At 46.5% G+C, this 15,620-nt stretch overlaps 1 protein-coding gene across 1 annotated transcript in view; it reads left to right on the forward strand.

Moving 5' to 3' along the window:
- Positions 1-4,103: 4,103 nt before the first annotated feature.
- SH2D3C (SH2 domain containing 3C) overlaps positions 4,104-15,620 on the forward strand; it is a 95,755-nt gene continuing 84,238 nt past the window's right edge. The window contains exons 1-2 of the mRNA XM_084821204.1: positions 4,104-4,209; positions 9,539-10,409. Of these exons, the coding sequence (XP_084677330.1) occupies positions 4,176-4,209; positions 9,539-10,409 (905 nt within the window). The 5' untranslated portion in view covers positions 4,104-4,175. The remainder of the gene's footprint in view (positions 4,210-9,538; positions 10,410-15,620) is intronic.

Consider the following 15,620-nt stretch of genomic DNA (forward strand, 5'->3'; position numbering starts at 1 on the left):
ACAACATATTTGTGCACATTTTCAAAATACACATCTTTTTCATGTACATTTTCAAAATGTATACATTTTTGGACAGTTTTTTGGGTTCCACAAATTGCATCACAGACCCAGAAATTTACAGACTTCAATCGTAGATCGCATTCAGGTCCACGTTTAGTTTGAGGACTGTGAACTCGGTAAGTTCTGGTAAAAAACAACACTGAAAATAATTTCTCAGACATCTCTAAAACAGACCCAGTCTGTACACCTCAGAAGGGAAGAAACACAACAGAGGCTTTTTAATAAAATGGTTTCCATTTCTTGTTTATTAATAGTTTTATTTATTTTTTTAAAAGGGGACAACATAGACACACAATACACATCATTACAACAAAACACACAGGGATACACTAAAATACATCTAAGATTATAAAGTATCTACCTTCGGCTCCCCTTACACAACAAATGCTTATTATTGTTCTCTACTTCTTATCTTAGTTGTATATCATACATTGAGTTCACAGACATTATCTCATTTCTCTCCTAATTTTTAACAAAGAAAAAAGAGAGTTGGCCATCTCAAAGATCAGAATCCACATACAATACATAGATATTATTTTTCTCTATTTCTTGTACAAATTCTATAAAAGGTTTCCAGTCTAACATAAACGTAGCTATTGATCCTTCTTTAATTATAATAGTAAGTTTTGCCACCTCTGCCAGCTCCATCATTTTCATGATCCACTCACTCACAGTTGGTACTGTTTCATTCTTCCACTTTTGTGCATACAATAACCTTGCAGCTGTTGTCATGTAGAGAAAGAGGGTTTCCCCCTTCTCTTTTATGTGTTTGTCCATTAGTCCCAGTAAAAAAGTATCTGGCTTTAATTCTATAATAGTCTTTAATATTCTTTGAACTAGAGACTGTATTCGTTTCCAAAATGTTTTAGCTTTTTTACAAGTCCACCACAGATGATAAAACTTTCCATCTTGGTCTTCACATTTCCAGCATTTTCCAGAAACACCCTTATGCGTTTTAGACAATTTACACAGTGACATGTACCATCTATACATCATCTTATAAAAATTCTCTTTAAGATTTGTACAGTTTCCCATTCTTCCATTAATATATTATGACCAACATTTTGTGCCCATTTTATCATACAGTCTTTTACTTGTTCATCCTTTATCTTGTACCTTAACAGTAACGTATACAGTTTAGCAATAACATGTTCATCATTTGTACACAACGCTGATTCCAACTCCACCATTTTTCTTATCTGTTTCGAACCTTTCCATAATTTGCAAATATGAAAACCATTGACAGACATGACCTTCTTCCAATAAATTTTCCCTTTATGTTCCCCTTGTGACAATTCTAAGAAATCATTATATCTTAACCATTTGTGTGTGCTTTCAAATTCTCTTCTATGCGTTGCTTCTTGTGAGGATATCCAACCTGGTATTTTTTTTATAAAACCTTAATTTATATTTATTCCAAATTCTTAATATAGTCCGTCTTGTTGTTGTTCAGTCGTTCAGTCGTGTCCGACTCTTCCTGACCCCATGGACCAGGCCTTCCTGTCCTGCGCTCTCTCCCGGAGCGTGCTCAAGTCCATATTCATTGCATCGGTGATGCTATCTAGCCATCTCATCCTCTGCCGTCCCCTTCTCCTGTTGCCTTCAGTCTTTCCCAGCATCAGGGTCTTTTCCAGGGAGTTTTCTCTTCGCATTAGGTGGCCAAAATACTTGAGCTTCAGCTTCAGTATCTGTCCTTCCAGTGAGCACTCAGGGTTGATTTCCTTTAGGATGGACTGATTTGACCTCCTTGCAGTCCAGGGAACTTGTAAGAGTCTTCTCCAGCACCACAGTTCGAAAGCATCAATTCTTCGGCGCTCAGCCTTCCTTATAGTCCAGCTCTCACAGCCATACATTACTACTAGAAAACCATAGCTTTGATTAGACGGACCTTTGTCGGCAAGGTGATGTGTCTGCTTCTTACTATGCTGTCTAGGTGTGCCATAGCTTTCCTCCCAAGGAGCAAGCGTCTTTTAATTTCATGGCTACAGTCACCGTCTGCGGTGATCTTGGAGCCCAAGAAAGTAAAATCTGTCACTGCTTCCATTTCTTCCCCTTCTATATGCCAGGAAGTGATGGGGCCAGATGCCATGATCTTAGTTTTTTTTAATGTTGAGTTTCAAACAAGCTTTTGCACTCTCCTCTTTCACCCTCAACAAGAGGCTCTTTAGATCCTCTTCGCTTTCTGCGAAGTCTGTCTTATATAATAATTATTAAAATCTACATTCAGTTTTGTTTCATCATACCACAAATAACCATGCCACCCATATCTCAAATCGTGTCCTAATTCTAAAAGTCTTCTATTTTTCAACGTCACCCATTCTTTCATCCACACCAAGCAGCAGGCAGAGAAATAGGTTTTAAAGCCTGGTAATCCCAAACCACCTCTTTCTTTTGCATCTTGTAAAATTTTTATTTTAACTCTTGGTTTTTTTTACTTGCCATATAAACATCGTTATGTCTCTCCACCACTGCTTAAAAGGTAAATCCAATGTAATAATGGGTATCATTTGAAACAGAAATAACATTCTAGGTAGTACATTCATTTTGATCGTTGCAATTCTTCCCAAAAGTGATAGCTGTAATTTTTCCCATTTTAATAGGTCTTGTTTAATTTCATTCCACACTTTAACATAGTTATTTTGAAAAAGCATACAGTTCATATTTGTCAGAAGGACTCCCAAATATTTTACTTTCTTTTCAATTTAGAAGCCTGTCTTCTCCATCAACTTTTTTTTTTTCTTGAACATTCATATTCTTTGTTAAGATTTTTGTTTTCTGTTTATTAACTTTAAACCCTGCCACTGCTCCAAATTCTTTTAGTTTTTGCATTAAAATTTCAATTTCCTTTACAGGTTCTTCCAACGTTTCTTGAGTTTAAGAGGCATAGGGATACTTTCAGATGAGGCTTTTATTGTGCAATCATCCTGCCTCATTCATGGAATTTTACAGAGACGACAAATTTTGAAGACAACAGCATCTTCAATTTGTAACCCTCCCATGCTTTTGCGTCACTCTTTCCGTCTCTTTTTTGTTCAACAAAGAACCTATTAAGGAGGAAAAGACACAGAATACCTACACAATATCTTTTGACTGACAGCGCTAAAAGCCCCCAAGCCAGAAGCACCCTAGATATCAGGTTCAATTTGTTAAAATACAGAAGCTTTTCCGTGATGTCAATGAAGACGTTGAACATTTTTCCTTAGGCCATGTTGTCACACAGACTGGGTTTGCCCACAATGGGTTGTTGTTTGCAACAACCCACAGTGGGTTAGCGTGTTGTCCGAACCCGGACCGGTCTTATCAGGGTGGGTTGTTTTTTCCCAAACAGAATATTTTTTAAATAATAAAGGGTCCATTTGCGCAAATAAAACGAGGCTGGGAAAATGCAGGAAGGCGAATTCCCGGCCGTTTTTGCGCTTTTTTTTTTTTTTTTAAGGGCTCCAATTGGATTGGATTGGAGTGGGGATGGGGGCTTGACAAGACAGGCTCTGCCGCCAAGTCCCCTGGGATGCTGGGCAAAGCGGGCTGGAGGACTGAGGGGGAATGGGGGGAACGGGGAAGAACCAACCAATGCACTGTGGGTGGCGTGCCCAGTTGTCTGCCTGGCACACAAACCATGCACTGTGGATTGTTGGCAAAACAACCCTCAGGGAGCAGCTAGTCATCCACGAAGGGTTGGCGTGTCATGCAAACATGACCATTGTGTAATGGTGTGTAAATTTCTGAGAGTGTATTTCTACAACCTGGAATCTGATCATGAAAGGCAGGGGGCAGGGAGACATAGAACCACAGCAACCAAACCCCACATCCAAAGGGACAAGCCAGGCAAGAGCATGTGCAAACAGCAAGCACGGCTGCTTTTTCTGAATATTAAGCTTTTATTTTTTTATTTTTAATTGAAGATCAAACAGGGAAAGCAAAGGATGCTTAAGGGAGCCTGTGAGTTGTGAGGCTTGTGTTGTGCAATGACAGGAAATTTGTGGGCAAAACAGAAAGCAAGAGAGGGGTGGGGGAGGGGGTGGGAAAGGAAGAGAGGCTCAGCGAAGGGAGGGCTTGATGAAAGTTGTAAACTTTTGCAAACTTCTCCTTCCAGCGGCACTGTCAGAACTTGAAAGATGGCTGAAAGCCAGAAGAAAGGAGGCTTTAAAAGTAAGTACCGAGCACGGGTTCGGTCTCTCTGTGGCTGGCTTCTACACCTGGGAGCATCGAAGGAACAGGAGGCTGCATCTGCCTGACATCTCTCACGAGGAGGAGTGTGTTATGATGGCCTTCCCCTGGGCTGTAGGGGCTAGGTTGCCATCTTCTTTTCTGCTAGGGCTCCTCTGCTTTTGACAAGCGCATGGCATGCAGAAATCAACAGGAGACGCTTATGTGTGCGTCTTCATGGTGGGGTCAGCTGCACACGTGGACATTGTGTCTGTAATGCAGCTATTAACGGCACAGGAGCCCTGAAGAGTGGGAAAAGGTAGCAACCTCCCTCCCAGACCTGTTGGAATGATGTATGTGGCACACACTTTTGAGTGCATAGGAGGGTGGGAGGAAAACACCGTTTTGCTTCTTGGTTATTACTGTGCCTGCCTGGGCAGAAATTTGGCAGCCAGTGTTCAGCAAATCATTTATTAGATTTTGAATTTGGATAACGTGGTGTTACCTTCCCTGGGCTTTGGGATGGGCTGAATTATATACATTCAAACTGCAACATTTACGAGCCTGTGTCACCTGATCTCTTTAGGCAAGTAAGATGTTTTTACCTAATGGCTAGAGCAGAGGTAGCAACCTGATGATTTAGGATTATAAGGGCACAATCCTATGCATGTTTAGACATGTTTAAACATACGGAGAAAAAGACCTACAACTCCCAGCTATGCTGGGAATTGTAGGACTTTTTTCTGTCTAAACATGCATAGGATTGGACTCTTAACTCTCATAATTCCTGAACATTGGCCATACTGGCTGGGGGTGATGAAGAGTTGTAGTCAAAAACATCGGGAGTGCATCAGGTTGCCTTCCACTGGTTAAGAGTGTCGGACTAGTACTGTGGAGTCCTGGGTTCAAATTTCCCGCTCAGCCATGAAGCCCTCACCTTGGGGTAAGTCACACCATTTCTCAGCCTATGCTACCTCGCAGGGTTGCTGTGGGGATAAAATGGTGGGCACAGAGAATCATGTACACACCACTCTGGGAGGAAACCAAAAACTAAAGCAAATTTAAACAAGAAATTAATATATCCCTGCTCTGTCATCTGAAAAGGGCTCATGTGACTCCATGACATGGGAAAGTTTCAACGGTAGCCTTCAAACCTCTATTAAAAGGTTAGGAGCGGGCCATGCTGTCCAGCTGGCAACCCTGTTCTGGGCCAAGCACGCTTCGAGACAAGAACAGGTCTAGGAACATCGGCAGCTGCCTTGTACTGAGTGAGACCCTGGGTCCACCTAGCCCGGTATTGTTGACCCTGACCGGCAGCAGCAGCTCTCCAGGGCCTCAGGCAGGAGTTTTCCCAGCCCTGCCTGGAGATGTTGCCAGGGATCGAGCCGGGGTACTTATGCCTGCAAAACATGTGTCTATCTGGGAGGGGCAGCAAGAGGCAAGCCTATCCCTTTTAGTTGTGATGGTAAATACAACTCGAACTAACACATTACATTGTGTGGAAGGCGCCAGCTGTGAGTGGAAGAAACAGCACCATGAGATCAAGAGGCCTGATGCGCCTCCCTCCAGGATCTGGGTAGATCATGCTATCTGCGCCGCAGGGCATGCGTCTTCCTCACAGGGACACTGCTGCACACGCAAGGTCTCCATATCTATGAATGCAGCCTTTCCCCAACCTGGGGCATTCCAGGTGTGTTGGAGTACAGCTCTCATAATCCCCCAGCCAGCTGTGCTGGCTGGGGGATTATGGGAGCTGTACTCCAACACACCTGGAGGGCCCCAGGTTGGGGAAAGGCTGCCCTAGTGTAACTCTTTACTCGTGGTTGCAGACTTGGAGGCTGGCCTTGTGTGAGCAGCAATGTGCCCAAACCGCTTATTAGCAAGCAGCACGTGCTACAACCCAGATACGATCTACCCAGTTCCTGGACGAAGGCATGCCGGGCCACCTGATCTCACTGAGGTCGCCTCCACTGCAGGTCTTCCTCTCTTCCTTTGGTTGCCCTTGGTCTGCGCCGCTTTCAGAGGCATCGGCCGTGCTCGTGTCTTGCGGTTTTGGCACCGGCACAAGCTTGTTCCCGCCCAGAAAAACAAACATTTGCAAGTGGTGACTGCCGATTCTTTCAGCCTGCTCATGAAGAGTGCAGGACAATCAGTTGACTTTTTTTTTAGTAGGAACCAACAGGTCTCCTGATAGCTTGGGGCCTCTTTCCAGCTTTTGGAATGCAATGCCCATCAGCGGGCCAAAACTATTGGGATGGACTTTTTAAAAGTCAGTCCTCTCTCATCCTCTTTTGGAAGGGACAACTAGTCCGAATCTCGTTTAAAGATAAAGAATCCTGGGAGGGAGAGTAGCGAGAGCCTTGAAGTTGCCCATCAGCAGCTACAGTAATTATTTCTAAATTTGCTTCCGAACATATAAATTAGGGCGTACAAATGTTATGCAGATCTTTTTGCTGATGCATCTCCTCTTGTGTAAGTGCATAAGTGGCTTATACACAACATTATACGCAACATTAAATTATACGTAACATTAATTGTGCCTTTTAAAACACACACACACACACACACACAACAACTTGCTTAACACTGACACTTTTATTTTGAAGGAAAAGGAGCCAGGCAGGGACCTGATCCGTTGCTATGCTTCTGATCCAGATGGGGCTGCTTTTCCTTCAAAATATAAGTACCAGGGTGTGAACAGAATGCTGGACTAGATGGACCCTTGGTCTGATCCAACAGGGCTCTTCTTATGTTCTAATTAAGCTTTAAAACACACACACAAAAATCCCACCATGATTAATTTTATGTTTATTTGGCCCAGCGCTTAGACAAGATGGACAGATAAGAGCCAAAGCAGCTCATTTCATGAGAAGTTGTGCTCTGCGTAGAAACTTTTGACGTGTGTTGGCAGCCATAGTTTTTCCTACAGCAACCTTGCAAAGTGGGCCTTTTATCATTCCCCCATTTTACAGACAGGGAGACTTGAGTCTGTAAGTCAACAATTGACCCAAAGCCACCCAACACGAGTCTGTGCAAAACTGGAACAAGGCACAGGACCTGCCGCACAACGTCACAGTGCGGAGTGCAATATTTCAGGGTTCCTAGAAATGGCAAAATGGAATGCGGAACAAAAAAATCCAGGCCTCACAGATCCCAGCGCATTGAGGGCTCCCACACTATTATGACTTCAACTGATGCGTCCAAATGTAGCTGCAAGAGACCCTGCAGTAACCACTGAAGCCATGCAATCAGTTGTTCTCTGCAGCTGTGCCAAGTCAACTTCTTTCCCCCTGCAGCTGCTGGTGTTTTATTGAGAGTGAGGTGGTAGAGAAAAGGAAACAACAGCAGGTGTCCCTTGGTAGATTCTTGGGTGTTGGTTGGCCTGGAAATTCCTTCCAAGCTTTCACTGAGGGATTGATTGCACCCTCATCTTTTTTTTCTCCCCCTAGCAGCCCCCTGAACTCTCTTCAACCATCAATTTAGAATCTCCTCTTAACCACACAGCTCTGGTATCTCTCCCACTAGAGTCCGGAAGTGGTAGAAAGGATTGTACCATTTTGGAATGCAGGTGGGAGAATCACTTGCTTTTCTTTTTTTAGCTGCTCCTCCCTACAAACAATCAGAAAACTCCCCACAGGTAGAAAACCAGCGCACCAAGGCTCAGTGCTAGGTTTCTACTTGCAGGAAGGTGTTTTTTTTAAAAAAAATTATACACATATATATAGAAGGGGAGTAAAAAAAACGAGATTCCCCTCCTGCAGTCTGAAACAGCACAGGTCACTCTGCAGCGGCCATGCTGGCCAGGAATGATGGGAGTCGTAGTCCAACACATTTGAAGGGTACCAAGTTGGGGAAGGCTGCTGTGCCACTTCAGGATTCTAACAGGGACAGTAATTCACCAGACACAAAAACCAGAAAATAGGGGCTGTCCCTGGTAAATAGGAACAGTTGTAGCAGCATATGCAGTTGTCTGAAAGCGGTCTTGTGTATTCCCGCATGCACTCTTTAGGGGAGCCTGGTGCCCTTCAGATGTTTTGGACTGCAATTCCCATGATTCCTGACCACTGGCCATGCTGACTGGGGCTGATGGAAGTTGAAGTCCAAAATATCTGGAGAGTACCCAGCTGGGGAAGGCTGATTGAGGGCATTGTTTTCATACGTGCAAAACTGGAACAAGACATAGGACCTGCCACAAAATGTTACAGTGTGGAGTGCAACATTTCAAGGTTCCTAAAAAAAAGGTTTGGCCCTTCTGCATGATGGGAATTATTTGGTACTGCTGCCTCCTGTTAAAAAGGCAGTTAGCAGAGAAAAACAAAAGGCAGAACAGAATGAGCATTTACCAGTCCCACATGCACACAAGGCTAAAAAAATAAAAATGAGACCACCCCTTTCTTTAGTGAAGAACGGGTAAAATGGTTTCCTCACAGTATTCTTGCATAAACATGCAGTTACAGCATATAGTTTCAAACAGAGTTTGTTCAGTCCATTTCTTTCTGTTCTGTAACACTGGCAGGAGACAGCAAGCTCCCAGCAATGGAGGAGGGTAGGGAGGGGAGGATCAGGAAACCACACTGTAGGCTATAGAGATCCCAAGGCTAGCTATGCCTATGCTCAAACTTCCTATGAACTAACTGCAACACTGCCCCCTTCCTGTTACTTGCAAAGCTGCAACATTCCCAACGCTGCAAACCTCAGGGTTGCCCCCAAGCCCGCTGGCACCTCTTTCTTGTGTGTGCTCTTTCTGGGAGTTCCCTGCCACTGCAGACTCTGGCCTCATCCATTAGCCAGAGAACCAGGGGCCACTGGGAGGCAGCCCCCCACCCCTGACACACACACCCCTCCCAGAAAGACAGCAAGGGGGAGACCAGTCTGGCCCCCTACATCGGCCAGAGAAGGAACGGCTGCAGGGAGCTGGTTTCGTCCTTCCCTGCCAGAAATCACACCTGTTAGAACTCTGAAACTAAGAACTGGCGCCTGAGTTTTGCTTTTTTCCCTCCTCCCTCCTAACCCCTTTTCCTTTCGTGTCATGTCTTTTAGATTGTAAGCCTTGAGGGCAAGGGCTGTCTCATTATTAATCTTTGTAAGCAGTTCTGGGAGCCTTTTTTTTTGGCTGAAGACATCCTGGAGTAAACATCCTGTAAATTAATAATCAGTTAATGAATACAGGGATCCCTCCCTGTACCCATGACTTTCAAGGCTGAGTGGGGATTTGAACCTGGGTCACCTTGGACTTGGTCAGATACTATACCACACTGGTGTAAAGGAACACAGAATCTTCTGGAACGTGCTCCCCTCATAAAGTAACCAGCTCCTTGTTTTTCTTTCCCAGAGTTCTTTACATTTAAAGGTTTCGGGAGCCTGAGTAGCCTTCCTCGGACCTTCACCTTCCGCCGTGTCTCCGTAGCCCCCAGCACACCAGAGACCCCCAAAGGGGGGCTTCTGTCCTCAAATGGCTTCCTGGCGCCCACATTTCACAGGACGCAGGATGACTTGAACACTGTACCCAAAAGCCCCTCTACTTACGCCCGGTCATGTGACATGTACAGCTATATGGGGACCATGCCTAGGAGCAGCACTGGGCGGTCGGGGAAGAAGGCCAAAGCCAAAAAGTCAGGTGAAGGGAAGTCCCTGGCTCCTGCATCACCAGCTCTCCTGGAGTCCGGTGTGACAGTTGTGGTGGTCTCTGTACCCCTGAAAGACACGTCTTCAGCAGGCGATGACACAGAGCGCATGGTGCATGAGTCATCGCCATCCAAAGCCAACCCCAGCCCAGCCTGCTCTCAAACAATGGGGCCCGCCATTCTCAACAATGCTTCAGAATGTTTCCTTGAGCCCCGGCAGACTTCTGTAAGCCCCAAAGAGAAACCGAAGAGGAGTACGCGGGACCGTCCTCAGGTACCTGGGAGACCCACTTGGGAGAGCGCGCAGGACGACTTGAACACCGTGCCCAAAAGCCCATCTCCATACGCACGCTCGTGCAGTATGTACAGCCACATGGGGACGTTGCCGAGGGGCAAAGCTGTGCTGATGGGAAGACCAGCCAAGGAGAAACTGCCAACGAGGAGTAATCAGGACTCTGCACAAGCCGCTGGAAAGGCCATCCAGGAATGCAGCAATGCGGAAGCCCCCAAAGAACCTGCCACCAGGTGTGGCGTGCAAGTGACTGATGTGAAAATCCCTCAGGTGGACCTAGACCAAAGGTAAGGCAAGATGTCTCTCATTGAGGAACGGCATTTGACAGACCATGTTTGTGTGGATGGTCCAGAGCAGTCTGGTTGCGCTTCTCTAAGGCCAAAAAAAGGGCAAGTCACCTCTGCAGTCTTTCAGTTTGAAAGCTTCCCCTGAACTTCCATCAAAATCTCCAGTCAGAGAGCTGGGTCCTAGTTTTTGCAGATCTTCACCTGCTGTCAGGGTTCCCCTTACGACCTGGACCCCCTGAGCAACTCCTTAAGGATCTCTCGCCTCCTTAAGAGTCTCACCTTCCTTCTTTTACTTTCCCCTTTCCAATAACGTGGGGTTTAGGCTGTGTAAGTGTGGGGTGATTGACGCTCTACACACAGGGTTTAACACGGCAGTTTACTGGTAAATTAAAACAAGCAAATCACAACTAAAGGTATTTACCCAATAGAGCCGAGTGATACAAAAGGCATTAAAGGAAATAAGAGTTGCAAAACACAAGTTCCTTTACCTTAGCTGTACTTAGACTTCTCCAGGCTGCTTCTTCAGGCTCTGGTCTCTCCAACTCTGCTCTTACTCTTATTGTCTCTCTTGCTCTTTTTATATACCCTCCTCCCTCAGAACTGAAAGTACTGTTTCAAACCTGGAAAAATGGCATTTAACTGGGGAAATGAAAATGAAACTTAACCGGGGAAATGAAACTACTCTCAGGGATACCCCCTCCCAACAAAATAACTCCAGGCCTCTAGGCCTGACCTTTTTCCTTGCCTCTGTTGGCCTCAAACCTTCACACCTACCTTTAGAAATGGATATTCTTACAATCCCAGGAAGCTGTGCCGCGTGATTTTTCTGGACATGTAGACCAGCTCTTCTGCGACCCAGTGTCACCCGGACGTGTCGGACAGCCAGTTCCATTCTCCCCAGCCAGCACGGACAATAGGGATGATAAGAGTTTTAGCCGAACAAATCTAAAAGGCACCAGCTCTGGGGAAGGCTTTCTTGATCTATGTCCACAGGGGCACACCTCCGTTACAGTCCTTAGTGTCGTGTTTCTTAATACTTCTGGGAGGAACGGCAGGACATCAGCGTGATGATTAATAAATAAAATTTAATAAATATGTAATGAATACATCAAATACAATTAATATATAAATTAATATAAATAAATAAATAATATTGATAACAATTAATAACATTTTCAATAAATAAATAATCAAACAAATCCTCAAACAGTGGAGTGTCAGAAAGTGAGATATTCACACCCTTTCAGTGTAAAAATCAGCCCCCTTCCCACCCCCAAACACATACATGACTGGGGCCCATAATCCCCCAGCCAGTTGTCTGGGGGATTATGGGAGTTGTAGGCCAACACCTCTGGAAGGCACCAAATTTGGGAAGGCTGTCACAGTTCTGTCCCCCAATGGAAGGGAATAACCAGAGGGCTGCTGCCGCTGCTCCCTCTTCATCACCCAGAAATCTGCCGTCTGAGGTGACTACCTCACTCTGCCTAATGGTAGGGCCAGCTCTGCGGTAGACTCATGAATAAAACGAATATGGCTGCCAGGGTCAGGCAGCAGATTTGGGGTGTCATAAAAGGGTATCAAATCGTTAGTTATTCCCTGTGTTATTATGGTATTTCTACTGCCAGCTGTGAAGGGAGGTGCTTATGGGATTTTCTGCCTCATGTACCGAAATCATCACTTGGCTGCTTTGGGGTACTATGCACCTGGACCATTTGCTGCTCTGCCTCAGCAGTAACATGTTTTGGGCTGGCCCTGTCATGTGTGGTTTGGCCATTTCAGAGGAAGAGCAAGGCATAAGGGTGACAGATAAATAAGGCAATGTCCCCCTCCCTGGGGAAGCCATGATCAGAAGCGCCCGTTTCCAGGACAGCCGCCATTTTAGGAAAGCATCAGAAGGACAGGGCATGAGCAGAGGCTCCTCTCGGATGCCCCGTGTTTGTTTGTTTGTTAGTTTGATTTTTACCTCGCCTTTCTAACCCAAAATGGGACTCTAAGGCACCCTGAAGTCTTAGATGGGGGACGGGGGCTCCCTCATGCCGAGTCGCTGGATTAGGGAACCATCAGCCATTTAGATTTCTTGCACTGTCCCAGAAGCAGCATTACTCTGGGGCATTGTGGGGGATTGAAATGGCGGCACTCGTCGCAGCCCCGCCACCATTCCCATCATCGCCAGGGATGCCCTGCAACATAGGAGGGGTCCCACCAGATAGCACTTTGTCAAGGGCCCCCTCAGGCCAGAAGCTGGCCCTCGTCTTCACCCGCCTGGCCCAGTTATAATCCTTAATCTGATGGCACCTCCAGTTTTTGCCTCTCTGCCGGGTGGGCCGCTGGGCAACGAACCCGGCGTCTTCCTAGCGTAGTGGCCTTTAAAAAGCCGTTTTTATTCAAGCAGGCCTTTGGCATATAAGCGGGCCCGTCGGGTCGGGTGCTGTTCTTATTCTTTTTAGCGTTGTGTGTTTTAATTGTGGTTTCGACGTATTTGTTCTGTGGCGTTTTGAATCATGTTTGCATTTCTAAGGTTGCTTTGTATTGTCATTAGCTGCCTTGGCTGCCATTTCCTGGTAGAAAGGCGGAGTCATAGAATCATAGAATAGTAGGGTTGGAAGGGGCCTTCCATCGACCCCTTAAGGGGTCATAAGACCATCGAGTCCAACCCCCTGCTCAATGCAGGAATCCAAGTCAGAGCATCCCTGACAGGTGGCTGTCCAGCTTCATCTTGGATGCCTCCAGTGTGGGAGAGCCCACCGCCTCCCTAGGTCATTGGTTCCATTGTCGTATTGCTCTAATACGACAATGTATCAATTAAGTATCAATTAACGAAATAAATAGGGCCCTCCCCCTCAAAAACATACATAAATGCCAGTGCCCCATTTGGCACTACGGCATTCATAGAATAGTAGGGTTGGAAGGGGCCTATAAGACCATGGTGGGGGAACGTGGTCAGGACTGCGGCTGACACAATCAGCACCCCAATTCCACGCCCCACTGAATTCACTTGCCATCCATTGCTTGCCAAACAATAAAGCATAGCCTCTGTCATAACCACCTACGTTTGCTTAAGGCAGCATTAAGGTGGCAGACAGCTTCGGCTATTGGGCGGTATAGAAATGAAATGAATGAATGAATGAATGAATGAATGAATAAATAAATAAATCGGTGCTTCTGTCGTCCAGGCCCAGCGACGGTGCCATGGCTCTTGAATTCCCTCCTGTACTCCAGCCAAACTGATCAGAATGGCCCCTTCCCTCTCAGTTCAGATGGAGCACACACACACACACACAATTTGAGGTTTGTTTTCTCAGGCGGTTCATGTTATGGAAGCCACAGCACAAGCTGCAGATGCCAAAAGCATGTTAATGGAGAGGAATGTCTCTCAGCTCCCGGCTTCACATTCCAGGGAAGGAAGGAAGGGAGGGAAACAGCTCTGGGGAGGAGAGACAGAGACCGAGAGGGAGGGACTCCTGTGTCCAGTTCGTACTTCCACAACTTCAGTGCAGGCAAAGCCAGGGAGACGGCGGGCGGCAGCTAAGGAACCTGGGTGGCCGAGACGGTTGACTTTCCAAGGCAGGGGGGACACTGTTTTCCTCTGGCGGTGCAACCAGGCGGACGAGATGATGATGGAGGTGGGCAGGAGATATCACACCCTGGATTGCGTCAGGTAAGCAAGACGGGCATCCTTTTGCCAGCCATCTCTCAAAGGAAGAGACTTGGAGCACAGGAACATAGGGCGGTTGCCTTATACTGAGTCAGATCGTTGGTCCATTTAGCTGGGTGTTGTCAACACTGACACAAAGCAGCTGTCCGGGGTATCAGACAGGAGGTCTCTCTTTCCCAGCCCTATGTGGAGGTGCCGGGAATTGAACCTGGGACCTTTTGTATGCAAAACATATGCTCCACCACTGAGCTATTGTCCTTCACCTAAAAATAAAAATAAGGTTCTAGTCCCTATGGCTCTGAATAAAGGGCTGGATTAAATAGGAATGTAAGATGTTGCCTTTTAGAAAGTTAAACTGCTTGTCCGTCTAGCTCAGTATTGCCCACGCTGACAGGTGGGTTTCAGACAAGAGGTCTTTCCCAGACCTAACGGGAGAGGCCAGGAATTGAACATGGGACCTCTTGCGTACAAAGCAATGTGCTTGCCTACCACTGAGCTAGCGCGAAGCCAGGAATCGCTCTTTCGGTAGCAGTATTTATTTGTTTATTTATTTATTTATTTCATTTCTATACCGCCCAATAGCCGAAGCTCTCTGGGCGGCAGTAGAAAGGTCCGGAGAAATGGCTCACCCGTCGAAGCCTAATTGTTTGTAGCGTAAATTGTCACGGGCGACAATCGACTTCGTCAGATGTGTTTCTAGAATATCGATGGCTAACTTTGCTTTCAGGACTAGACAGAAAGAGGCAATCAGCTGAGAGACAGAAGTCCAAGGAGGAGCTGGGACTCGGTGCACGTATGCTGCCCAGTCTAGAACCCATGGCTGGCTGGGGAATGCTGGGAGTTGTAGGGCTTTTTTCGGTCTAAACGTGCATAGGGTTGCTCCCTTAGCGTGTGCCTATACACTCTCCTAGGTTGGTAGCTCATGTGAAAAACTGGCAGTGTGGGGAAGGTGACCCCCACCCATGAAGGCATCACCTTGTGTGAGAGGGTTTTGTGCAGCCTTCCCCAGCCTGGCTGGGGATTATGGGAGTTGCTGTGCAACACATCTGGAGAGCCCCAGTTTGGGGAAAGCTCGCTGGGCGCATTTTTCCTCTTTGTAGATTCCACCACTGCTTAGGTTCCCCCCGATAGGATGGGCATAGGATCCATTTGGGCTATGGATCATACATCTGTATTGTTCACTGTCTCACTGAGTGTCTTACGTATGGATACACCATTGCTATCAGTCACTGCAGATAGAACGTTTGTGCAGCCCCAGTGTCAACAAGTGTTAGGGCCGCGGTGGCTTAGTGGTTAAGACGCTGAACTGCAGACTGGAAGGTCGGCAGGTCAGCAGTTCGAGACCTGGGTGCCGCGTGACGGACTGAGCTCCTGTCTTCAGTCCCAGCTCCTGCCAACCTAGCAGTTCGAAAGCAAGAAATTGCAAGTAGATAAATAGGTACCGCCTCGGCGGGAAAGGTAACAGCGTTCCGTGCACCTGGGTGTTCAGTCATGCCGGCCACATGACCACGGAAGCATCTTCGGACAGCGCTGGCTCTTCGGCTTAGAAACGGGGA

The sequence above is a fragment of the Heloderma suspectum genome, chromosome 14 (assembly GCF_057233095.1).
Source record: "Heloderma suspectum isolate Gila_16-S chromosome 14, 16-S_ref, whole genome shotgun sequence".
In the NCBI taxonomy this organism is placed as follows: Eukaryota; Metazoa; Chordata; class Lepidosauria; order Squamata; family Helodermatidae; genus Heloderma; species Heloderma suspectum.